This window comes from Poromitra crassiceps (assembly GCF_964638095.1).
Source record: "Poromitra crassiceps genome assembly, chromosome: 28".
NCBI classification, from domain to species: Eukaryota; Metazoa; Chordata; class Actinopteri; order Beryciformes; family Melamphaidae; genus Poromitra; species Poromitra crassiceps.
This window is the reverse complement of record NC_139651.1, coordinates 20157535-20169820: the sequence shown is the minus strand read 5'-3', so window position 1 is coordinate 20169820 and position 12286 is coordinate 20157535. Positions and strand designations below refer to the sequence as shown.

The 12286-nt window shown below is 44.7% G+C and overlaps 1 protein-coding gene across 1 annotated transcript in view; it reads right to left on the bottom strand.

Annotated features, from left to right (window-relative positions):
- Positions 1 to 12286, bottom strand: part of syt7b (synaptotagmin VIIb) — a gene marked incomplete at both ends in the record, with an annotated part of 128520 nt that overhangs the window by 24405 nt on the left and 91829 nt on the right. Inside the window, one exon of the mRNA XM_083662266.1 lies at positions 6673 to 6795. Coding sequence (XP_083518392.1) covers positions 6673 to 6795 — 123 coding nt within the window. The remainder of the gene's footprint in view (positions 1 to 6672; positions 6796 to 12286) is intronic.

Sequence of the window (12286 nt, the reverse complement as noted above, 5' to 3'; positions counted from 1 at the left end):
CAACAAATGTAAAAAATCGCCAGTTCAAGTTTTTTTGTACTCCTGAGCAAAACAAGGAAGCCATTGAGAATTGGCGAGAAGAAAAATGTGGATGTTGATGTCAGTGAAGTAAGTTGGAGTGTTCATCTTCCGTATATACGATCTTTTTGTGCAACACCCGACCATACACGCGACATAGGAGAACGCCAGGATTGGACGGGAGTTTGTGTTTTCCCCCGTTTTGGGCGTGGCTTCTGAATGATGACGCGTTACGCAGTGTCTCTATCACAGCTGCCATAGTGCCTTATGAGTCAACAGAAGAAGGCATTTGTAGGCAACAAATGAATTTCCCCATGGGGATAAATAAAGGATAACTTAACTTAACTTAACTTAACAGCTATAGTTGGTGCGGCATCGCTAATCTTTGAGTAACATTAAATGCTTATTGTCCCGCCCACCTCTTGATTTGCACAGATATCTGTGAGGATTGACTAAATAGGCTGTGCTGCAACTCTGATTAGTTTTAGGTTCTAACTGAGCAAGAGGTAAATAACAGCTTATTCCTCCATGTTATGTTGCCTACCAAGCTTTGGACAGTTATCAACATGCACATCACTGTTTCTGTCTGCTGCACAGACCCTCCCATAGACTAACCTCCCATAAGACCACCAGGAATTTATCTCTCAATTTATGTAAACAAACACTTGAGCCATTTCTCTCAACAGGCCTGAAAATTCAAACCCGACCTAGTAAGTTGAAGCCCGAGCCCAACCCGACCTGACCTGACCAATAGAGTACGACAGGGATGACGTATTTGTGTAGGCCAACTCAGGTAGTTATGCTACTTCCGGTTCCTAAAGTCAATGGGATTTTTGTATGGCGATTTTGGTTAAATGCATAAAATAAGGTCTGACCTGCGGTCAACAAAAGTTTATGAAACAGCAAACTTTGTGTTCAGCAAGACAATCGTCACAAATGAGTCCCACCATGTGTCGCTGTAAATAGTCCCCTGCCGCCACAGTGAAAACAGCAACTAGCTGGGAAGCTAACGGCAGAAACTTAGACGCTAGCTCGTTGCTACACGCTGAAAATGGCAAGTTGGATTGTTGGAAACTATTATCCAAGGGCACTGCCGCTAAGCGCCGCCCATCGCAATTCCATAATGGTGACCTGCGCCGCCAGACAGGCTGGCCAACGAGACTAGCCCGAGCCAAACCCCAGCCGAACCTCGGGCTGGCTCTGGTCCCGTCGGGCTCAGGCTGAAACTGAGAACTCTAAAACACATTTCCTTCTGACAGGAAGAGACAGAAGTGTCTTTATGATATACAGTACCTCCGGCAAAGATGTTTTCGGTGCTGTTTGTCTGTCTGTCTGTTAGCAGGATTACAGAAAAACTAGTGGGCTGATTTTCATGAAACTTTGTGGAAGGGTAGCACGGGCCAACGAAGAACCCATCAAATTCTGCCGCGGATCCAATCCGATTTGGATCAAAGGAGGAAAAGGGACAGGAAGGTCGTAGAGAGTCGGGGTTTTTCGAGGGGTGGGTAGAGGGAGTGGCTTGGGGGATGTGGGTGGCTCAGGGTTAGGGTTCTGATCTGACTCATAAATTTGCATATCATTACAGTCTGCTAGTTTGAAATATACTATAATGCCTAAGAGTTTCATAACAGCTGTTAAGACACATTAGTGACTATTGATTGAATCCCAATGACACATTTGTTTTGTGTTCAAGGTGCCACTCGGTCTGCATGTTTGACTGTTTGAACAAAAGACAGACTTGATGGAACACACCAAGTGCAGAGGGGTTTTATATTAATACACCAAGTACAGAGGGTCTCACAGACCATTTTGGTCTCACAGCACATTTTTGTGGAAAGCTAAGAGCAAATATTTCCTTCTCTCTCTCTCTCTCTCTCTCTCTCTCTCTCTCTCTCTCTCACTGTCTGACACTGTCTGTCTTTTCACATATTTTGGTGGGATCATCGTGCTCCATCATTCTCAGTCCACTGGGCTCTATCAAACGGCCCGGAGCGAGCGGAGGGGCACAGGGAGCTCACAGGGGTAACTGAGACAGAGAGATGGACAGAGATGATGATGGAGAGTTGTTATTAGTTGAGGAAGGGCACTAGACAACTTGGCCCACGCGACCCGAGGGTAGCAGCGCGCACAGGCTGGCTGTGATTAAAGCTAAGGTGCTTGACAGACCTCCAGACAGCGAGAAGGAGCGGACGGAGGGGAACAAGGGGCAGAACGGCCCTCACTGCTGGGGCCGCACTGTCTGTCTGCTGGGTCTGCACTGTCTGTCTGCTGGGGCCGCGCTGTCACCATTTCAAGGCCGGGGAATCGTTATAGGCATAAACAAAAAAGGTCACCGCCGTTGCATGAAGATGAAACAAATGAACAATTCATCTTCACAGAGATCTCATATTTTCCTCTAAAACAGAGAGCTATTCATCTTCAAAATCACAGACGACCTAGTTAGAATGGCACACTTAAATACAGAGGAAAACTTAGCACACTTTAAGAAATATTACTTTCAAAATGAGCTCTTCTAGAGAGAGAGTCCATCCTCGAGAACACATCACACGGAGACATCTTGAAGCAGTGGATGAGGCTAACCTGATGCTGCCACATCTGGATGAGGCTAACCTGATGCTGCTACATCTGGATGAGGCTAACGTGATGCTGCCACATCTGGATGAGGCTAACGTGATGCTGCCACATCTGGATGAGGCTAACCTGATGCTGCCACATCTGGATGAGGCTAACCTGATGCTGCTACATCTGGATGAGGCTAACGTGATGCTGCTACATCTGGATGAGGCTAACCTGATGCTGCCACATCTGGATGAGGCTAACCTGATGCTGCCACATCTGGATGAGGCTAACCTGATGCTGCCACATCTGGATGAGGCTAACGTGATGCTGCCACATCTGGATGAGGCTAACGTGATGCTGCCACATCTGGATGAGGCTAACCTGATGCTGCCACATCTGGATGAGGCTAACGTGATGCTGCCACATCTGGATGAGGCTAACGTGATGCTGCCACATCTGGATGAGGCTAACCTGATGCTGCTACATCTGGATGAGGCTAACCTGATGCTGCCACATCTGGATGAGGCTAACGTGATGCTGCCACATCTGGATGAGGCTAACCTGATGCTGCTACATCTGGATGAGGCTAACCTGATGCTGCCACATCTGGATGAGGCTAACCTGATGCTGCCACATCTGGATGAGGCTAACCTGATGCTGCCACATCTGGATGAGGCTAACCTGATGCTGCCACATCTGGCGGAGTCAGGTTAGGATGAGGCAGCACGGCTCTGAAATCAGGAGAGCCTATTTAGTCATCTGTTCACCATAAGGGTGACTGTGTCCCCCGACGGAGTGAGCTGTGAGAACGTGTGTTGGTCTCTGACAAGCTGTTGTGGGATCACTGGCAGATGACCGGTTGGCACATTTTAGACGGGTGTTTCATGCAAGGAAACCTACTTTGAAATAATGAGCATGACCTTTGACCTACACTCCTGCGCCCAAGACTCAGATCAGACCCACTTTGAGCCAGTGGAGAAGAGCTGCAGCCAAGCAGACTAACAAAGGGCTGGATGGATGGATGAACTCAGAGGAGATGAGAAAGGGACAAGAGGGCCCACAATTTGGAAGTGCAAAGAACATGTAGAGATATGTGGAGAATTTGAGAGAAAACACAAGTGAACGGAAAGGCGAGGGGAAAAGTAAACAGAAGGAATAGGATTGAGGCAAAGCCATTAGATACATCATGGACGTCCAGTTCCAATAAAACAAGGCTATGCAGTGATAGAGAAAATGACAAGTCAAGACAGAAACGGTAATATAAGCAAAGATCATTTAATGTCTGACATTCTATCTTTACGAAAGATTTTCAAATATTTATGGGAAAGTTGTTTCTTGGTCAAATGTACACTCAGATTGTCAAAAAGCAGTAAGTTTGGTTTGGTTAACTAATCAGTCCTAAGGCCCATACCACGAATGTAAGATAAGCAGATCCAGGATCTGTCCCTTGATCTGGTTTGGCTTAACCAGATCATTGCAATCTAGCGAACCCGTACCACGACTCTGGTTTTCAACTCGGTAAATTCAATTGATCCAGGTTTTTCTAATCCAACTGAGAGCGTGTGCACATGAAAATGCTCGTGCACAGGAGCTCGTGCACGGAAGAGGCGTGGTTTTTAACAACTAGCCAATCCCAATCCAATATGGACTGCTGCAGCTTTTACAGCGCCAGACACGCCTATTTCCTCATTCATTCAAAGCACAAATCAAAGTGAAGCTTTACTGTATGTCAGAATCAAAATCCGCGTTGGATATTATTAGTCTGTTCCCGAATGACTGTCTAAAGTTACCGCTTTTATTCACATCAGTCATTTCTTTGAAGAGCGGTTTCTGCCTCCATGTATGATCCTACAGCAGCTCAATTCACCCTCTCAAACTCAATAAAACCCGCATGTCTTTTTTGCGAGTGAACGTAATGTGTAATCTATCTCAGTCTAAATGTACATAATATATTTATGTATTTAGACCATTTAGGCTCAATGAATAATAATGATATCATCATGTGTTTGGTCGCATTGATGGAATAATTCCTATAATAGGCTATCAATAAAAAAATTAAAGGTCCAAATTCGTGCAGCTGTAACCTCTTAAAAACGTGTGTCTCTGGTCCATAAAACATGATTCTGGATTAATTTGTCGAAAATATAGCAACCCCGTTCTTTGTGATGGAGTTCTCACTTCCTCATCTCGTTGCTTCCCAAGAATGGTCTGTTTCTATAATATATTCAGAACTAACAGTTCCCATTGGCCACTGAGGGAGAGCCCGCCCCAGGCTCCCAGCCAGCTCCCAGCCAATCAGATTAGCGTCCGTGGACCAGCACGCTAGGTTGTGTCCACAACTAACGTTAGCAACGAGCTATCGCTAACTTAACGGTTGCTACGCTAAAGAGGACATCTCAAAATGCCTAGACTTACCGAATGCACCGCCGCAGTTGCTGGATCACGTACAGTTGGCGTCACTCCAGCTAGAAGTGTTAATTTTGTGGCTATAGACAAAATGGTGCAGGTAGCTTGTGTGAGAGAGACGCGCGCAGTATGCTTAAGGACCCGAGTGACATCACATTAACCCGTCTGGGGGAACAGAGTGTAAGGGGCGTGGCTTGAAGGAGACTGCAGGGGGAAGCTGGATAGGGACAAATCCAACTCTGGCAGTTCTGAGGTTGTGACCACTCATTACAGGGAGGGATGACAGCAGTATATATGCATTTACAAGTAAAAACAGCTTTTGCACGGAATGGGACCTTTAAATAATGATTATGATAATCAAATTTAAAAAGGCTGCTGAACTGAATCGACACGGTGCAAGCATAGATTTCATTGATAGCGTATATAAATAAATAGATGGCCTAAATAGCCTATTTTGTGGTCACATATATTGACAGCATATCTCCATATTTCATACAAGGACTATGCTGGAAATAATATGAAGTTCAATCACATAATACAGGCCAAAAGCAACACAGTTGCAGCTGCAAAATGCAGGAGTAGCCTAGATATGAATATGTGTGCAGGCGATCCCATATTAAATTGCTTAGATAGTAGTAGGCTATTCTGACATGTATGACCATGTCCAAACCAATGTCAGCCTCAGCTCCGTTGCGCACACGGCACCGTGCGCTTTGGAGACGTTATGTAACCTTTTTACGCCGGTTTAGTGATATTTCTCCGCTCACCGTTCAGCTGCAATCGATCGGCGGGGTCAAACAATGTATCTAGTCTACTTGGGAGCACAAAAATGAATAAATATAAAAACATATTCCAAAGTGGTAAGTAGGGCTTAATTTAATTATGTAGCCTGCAACAAGTGCAAGGCTTCAGTCCTCGATTAATTCAACAGGAGCCATATGTTTTTTTCTTTTCTTTTGAATGCAATGTATTTTTCATATGGGGACCATATGAATGGTGACTCGCTGTTTCCAGAGAGCTGATTGGTAAGCAGGTGGGTCTTTCATGGGTTTTGATCTTATCCTCTGAACTTAACCTGCTACAGAGCAAGTTCGCTGTAGAGCACAAGTTGCTATGGTGATCTATCTCGGTAAGAAGTTAACTAGCATCGTAGCACGGCCAACCTAGGTTTAACCCTGAAGTTACCTCGCTAAGCCACTAATCTTGCTTCGTGGTATAGGCCTCTGGTCTGGTTTTCTGGTGATACCTCCTATGAGACCAATTAACAATATTCAAAAGGAGTTCGTCAGCTGGTAACATGAAAACTTGTAATGGAAAAATGACTAAAAAACCTCCCAGCCATTCATGTCAACCCTTGACTTAATGGACATTAGTTCTAATTTCATTTTCATTTCCTTATTGAATTCAAGGTCATCCTCCATTGTGGACCATTGCACGGGCAGAACAGAGACAAGATAGTCTATACTTTAAATTACACATCGTGACGTTACTGTACCCCGTGACGTTACTGTACCTCATGACGTTACACCGTGACGCACCCTTCCACTACTTTATAACAGAGAACTAACCCGGCAACATGTTTTTGAGCCTAACGCAATTTCTCCAGGGCTTCTCATTCTCTCTCTCTCTCATTCCCTTTCAATCTCTCTCTATCTATCTCTCTCTCTCTCTCTCTCTCTCAGCCAGTACCTCTTTTCTGGTGTGGTTTGGTTTTCTTGGCATGCTGGTGCTTCCTGTAGATCTGGCAGGTTGGCAAAGTCATCCTGTTCAGCCAGCCCAATCGCTAGAGACAAAACAACCATCTTCCCCTCACTGGACACACAACACAGGACACACACAGATATATAGGCAAACAGGCACAGGGTCACACACACACACACACACACACCCCGACATACATACACACACACACACCCCGACATACATACACACACACACACACACACACACACACACACAACGGACATACAAACATGGGTTGCAAGTACAAGGAGAGAGCGGGGAGAGGTAGTAAACTGCTGTGAAGATATTATTTGGTGTTAACAGTGGCTCAGTCCATTCCAGTGCATCTCAACCTGTGTGACAAGCCGAGCTCAGGTGTACTGTCAGATATCGCTCGCACTCTTTTCAAATCAAAATTACAATATTGTCTTCATTGATCTTCTTCAAAGCTCGTGCAATTTGGGTCAAATCCAAATGCTGCTGCACCTTGTATCATACAAGGTTTTACGTGCATTATGCAGATCAGCAATACTTGTCTGCCTTTGAAATTCAGGTAACACTTTCTATGACTGGCATATGTATAGTGCATTATAAGGACACCTTTAACCCATTGATACCTGATGCAGCATTTGTGTGTGTATCCCTTTAAGACCGCGGAACCGCGTCTTAAAGGGATACACACACAAATGAGGGATATACATGCAAATGCTGCATCAGGTATCAATGGGTTAAGGAGTTAGGGTTAGGGCTGCATTCACAATGCCTTGGCTTATGACTAGGCTTATGAGAACAGATGCATGCATATTCATTACATCAGCAAAGTCAACCAGTAGCCTAGAAGGAATTAAGTACAATAATTACGTGATAATTAAGTGCTGTACAAGCATCTTATTAATGTGACATGTTTTAAGATCTGTCACTCAACATGATCACTTTAGTGGAAACTTACAGTAAATGTTCCATAGTTTATTTCACATGCGTACTTTTGCATTTCACTTCATTTAACAAAGACAATAACGTATGATGCTGTGTGTGTACCAGACCATTTCAGTATACTACAAGCACGTATAATACTTGCTGGTGGTGGGTTTGTAGCATGAGCTCTCTGACTGGAATACAAGTGATGATAATAAATGATATCCTTCAGACAACTTCGGATAGATAACTACTCATAAACATAAGACCTTTTTCTAATTCATTACAAGTGATTATATGAGTGGTTATAATGCATCAGTAAACATTATGATTCTATTCTTTTGAGTATATTATAATTTGATATGAGCGGCCCTTTTAATGCACTATATACATGGCAGTCGCAGACGTTGTGTACAAAGTGTGTTGCTACGCCCCTCAGTGTGCCTCTCAGCTGCGGGAAGGTTGAGATCCACTGATGCATAGCTCTATCATCTTCTGTTTGCTGTTTCACACACAAAGAAAGTTGTCAAAACGGAAAAGGTGAGATTGAGAGAGGTAGCTGCATGTTCAAACAGAAAGGTGAACTTGAGAGAGGTAGCTGGATGTTCAAACAGAAAGGTGAGTTTGAGAGAGGTAGCTGGGTGTTAAAACAGAAAGGTGAGCTTGAGAGAGGTAGCTGCATGTTCAAACAGAAAGATGAGCTTGAGAGAGGTAGCTGGGTGTTCAAACAGAAAGGTGAGCTTGAGAGAGGTAGCTGCATGTTAAAACAGAAAGGTGAGCTTGAGAGAGGTAGCTGCATGTTCAAACAGAAAGGTGAACTTGAGAGAGGTAGCTGGATGTTCAAACAGAAAGGTGAACTTGAGAGAGGTAGCTGGATGTTCAAACAGAAAGGTGAACTTGAGAGAGGTAGCTGCATGTTCAAACAGAAAGGTGAGCTTGAGAGAGGTAGCTGCATGTTAAAACAGAAAGGTGGGCTTGAGAGAGGTAGCTGGGTGTTCAAACAGAAAGGTGAGCTTGAGAGAGGTAGCTGCATGTTCAAACAGAAAGGTGAACTTGAGAGAGGTAGCTGGATGTTCAAACAGAAAGGTGAACTTGAGAGAGGTAGCTGCATGTTCAAACAGAAAGGTGAACTTGAGAGAGGTAGCTGGATGTTCAAACAGAAAGGTGAACTTGAGAGAGGTAGCTGCATGTTCAAACAGAAAGGTGAACTTGAGAGAGGTAGCTGGATGTTCAAACAGAAAGGTGAACTTGAGAGAGGTAGCTGCATGTTCAAACAGAAAGGTGAACTTGAGAGAGGTAGCTGGATGTTCAAACAGAAAGGTGAACTTGAGAGAGGTAGCTGCATGTTCAAACAGAAAGGTGAGCTTGAGAGAGGTAGCTGCATGTTAAAACAGAAAGGTGGGCTTGAGAGAGGTAGCTAGGTGTTCAAACAGAAAGGTGAGCTTGAGAGAGGTAGCTGCATGTTCAAACAGAAAGGTGAGTTTGAGAGAGGTAGCTGCATGTTCAAACAGAAAGGTGGGCTTGAGAGAGGTAGCTGCATGTTCAAACAGAAAGGTGGGCTTGAGAGAGGTAGCTGGGTGTTCAAACAGAAAGGTGAGCTTGAGAGAGGTAACTGCATGTTAAAACAGAAAGGTGAACTTGAGAGAGGTAGCTCGATGTTCAAACAGAAAGGTGAGCTTGAGAGAGGTAGCTGGATGTTCAAACAGAAAGGTGGGCTTGAGAGAGGTAGCTGGATGTTCAAACAGAAAGGTGAGCTTGAGAGAGGTAGCTGCATGTTCAAACAGAAAGGTGGGCTTGAGAGAGGTAGCTGGGTGTTCAAACAGAAAGGTGAGCTTGAGAGAGGTAGCTGCATGTTCAAACAGAAAGGTGGGCTTGAGAGAGGTAGCTGCATGTTCAAACAGAAAGGTGGGCTTGAGAGAGGTAGCTGGATGTTCAAACAGAAAGGTGAGCTTGAGAGAGGTAGCTGCATGTTAAAACAGAAAGGTGGGCTTGAGAGAGGTAGCTGCATGTTCAAACAGAAAGGTGAACTTGAGAGAGGTAGCTGGATGTTCAAACAGAAAGGTGAGCTTGAGAGAGGTAGCTGCATGTTCAAACAGAAAGGTGAGCTTGAGAGAGGTAGCTGCATGTTCAAACAGAAAGGTGGGCTTGAGAGAGGTAGCTGCATGTTCAAACAGAAAGGTGAACTTGAGAGAGGTAGCTGGATGTTCAAACAGAAAGGTGAGCTTGAGAGAGGTAGCTGCATGTTCAAACAGAAAGGTGAGCTTGAGAGAGGTAGCTGCATGTTCAAACAGAAAGGTGGGCTTGAGAGAGGTAGCTGGATGTTCAAACAGAAAGGTGAGCTTGAGAGAGGTAGCTGGATGTTCAAACAGAAAGGTGGGCTTGAGAGAGGTAGCTGGATGTTCAAACAGAAAGGTGGGCTTGAGAAAGGGTAGCTGGGTGTTCAAACAGAAAGGTGAGATTGAGAGAGGTAGCTGCATGTTCAAACAGAAAGGTGAGCTTGAGAGAGGTAGCTGCATGTTCAAACAGAAAGGTGAGCTTGAGAGAGGTAGCTGGGTGTTCAAACAGAAAGGTGAGATTGAGAGAGGTAGCTGCATGTTCAAACAGAAAGGTGAGCTTGAGAGAGGTAGCTGGGTTGGTTGAGAGTCAAATAAACGATACGAGTGGGAAAGAAGAAACGAAAGCAGAACCGTGAAAGCAAAACAAATCCATGAAAATGGAGGTGGCATGAACTAAAAACAACAACAACAAAGAACCACATCCTGTTGATTTTCAGCTATTATTCTGTAGCTGAACACGCCTGAAGTCATTTAAATTCAGTGTTACTGAAGTATGCTGCACCATGAATTCTAGACGCCATGCAAACAGTGACCTTAACGAATAAACATTTGCTGCACACAACTGTTCTTTAAAGCAAACACACACACACGCACGCGCACACACGCACGCACGTGCACACACACACACACACACACACACACACACACACACACACACACACACACACACACACACACACACAGACACACAGCCTCTGGGTATCCTCAGGGCCTTGGCTCCTCTACTTGGTATTCTATAAAATAGTAAAGCTGAGGCAAGTTATTCTCTCCTGGCTTCCCAGCCTCCTTACTTTTGAAATCATCATCCTTCCCCCCGTGCAGCTTCTCGTTGTTCTTCATATTTGTTTTGACGTGACGTTTGGGGAATAAGCGTTATCTATCATCTTTGGTTGTGTGTGTTATCACATTAATGGGGCTAAAAGTGCTTTTCACCACGTCTCCTGGTATAAACGTCATAGTTTATATGAAATAGTACCTAGATACAGAATTCTAATGTCCTGATTCATCTTCAGGCATCCTCTTTATCTTATAATGTGCTTTCTATGTGCAACACATTGGTTTCTCCTCAGTTTCTCCCTGATCCAAACGCTTCATCTTTTCTCTTTATTTCATCCAATTTCTGTGTTAATCACAGATTTCCCCGGCCAGCATACGACTCTCTCGCGGTGTATTCTTTCTTTAACAAATGGCCGTTTGGTGAAGCGGGTATCCATGACGAGATGAGAGACAGCAGCCCACCCGGGATGTGTCAACACTGCCGGCATGAGGCTCATTGATTAGGTTGAATGGATTTGGAGAGATGACCGAAACTTAAGAGCACACTTCAGCCGGAGGGCGGGGGAATCATTACCACCTACATTACTGTGTCCCACTGGTTATATTGCTCAGGAACTGGTTCAGTTACCACAGAGTGGAGATACAGCTGAAAGTGGAGCATAACGGATAGTATTTGGTTGTTGATGGCCCGCTGATCGCAAACGCATTAAATCGAATCCCCTCCGCCCGCTGTGTCTGCCCCCCCCCCCCGGGGTCAACATCTGATGTGTTTGGTCCAGGGATATATATATATATATATATATATATATATATACTAGGGCTGTCAATCGATTAAAATATCTAATCGTGATTAATCGCATGATTGTCCATAGTTAATCACGATTAATCGCAAATTAATCGCATTTTTTTAATCTGTTCTAAATCTACCTTAAACCGAGGTAGGCTACCTTAAACCTGAGAGCTTTGTGCAAAGATGCACTGTTGTATTAATATGGATAGCTATTATCATTAGTATGGGTAAGTGGTAATAATGGGTAATTTAAAAAGAATTTCCTCTTTGAGGACAATAAAGCTATCTATCTATCTATTTGGCCATTGGTAATATTGTTATTATTGCTACTAGTTACTGGGAATACACATCTCTCAGGCTGCACTGTGAAGTTAATTGGTGCTATCCTCTACATCTCTCCAGCCACAGACAGGAGAAGCTGCGTGCATGCTCTCTCCCCCCTCTCTCTTTCTCTCTCGGTATCTCTCTCTCTCGCGTTCCCGTTCTCCATCGGTCTCTCTCTCTGGTCTGCTCGCCCTCCCTCCCTCTCTCTCTCACTGCCTGTCTGTCTGTCTTGCTCGCTTTCTCTGCCTCTCTCTCTCCCTCTCTGTACCCCCCCCCCCCCCCCCCCCCGCCCCCCCATTATCCGTCTGTCTCTCACTCTCTCTGCCACGGTGAGAGACGAGACACACGCGGGGGCTGACGCGCTCCCTCTCTTTCTCTCTCTCACCCAAAATGTGGGACATTTTCTCAATTTTAAGCTGAACTTGCCAACATTATTTAA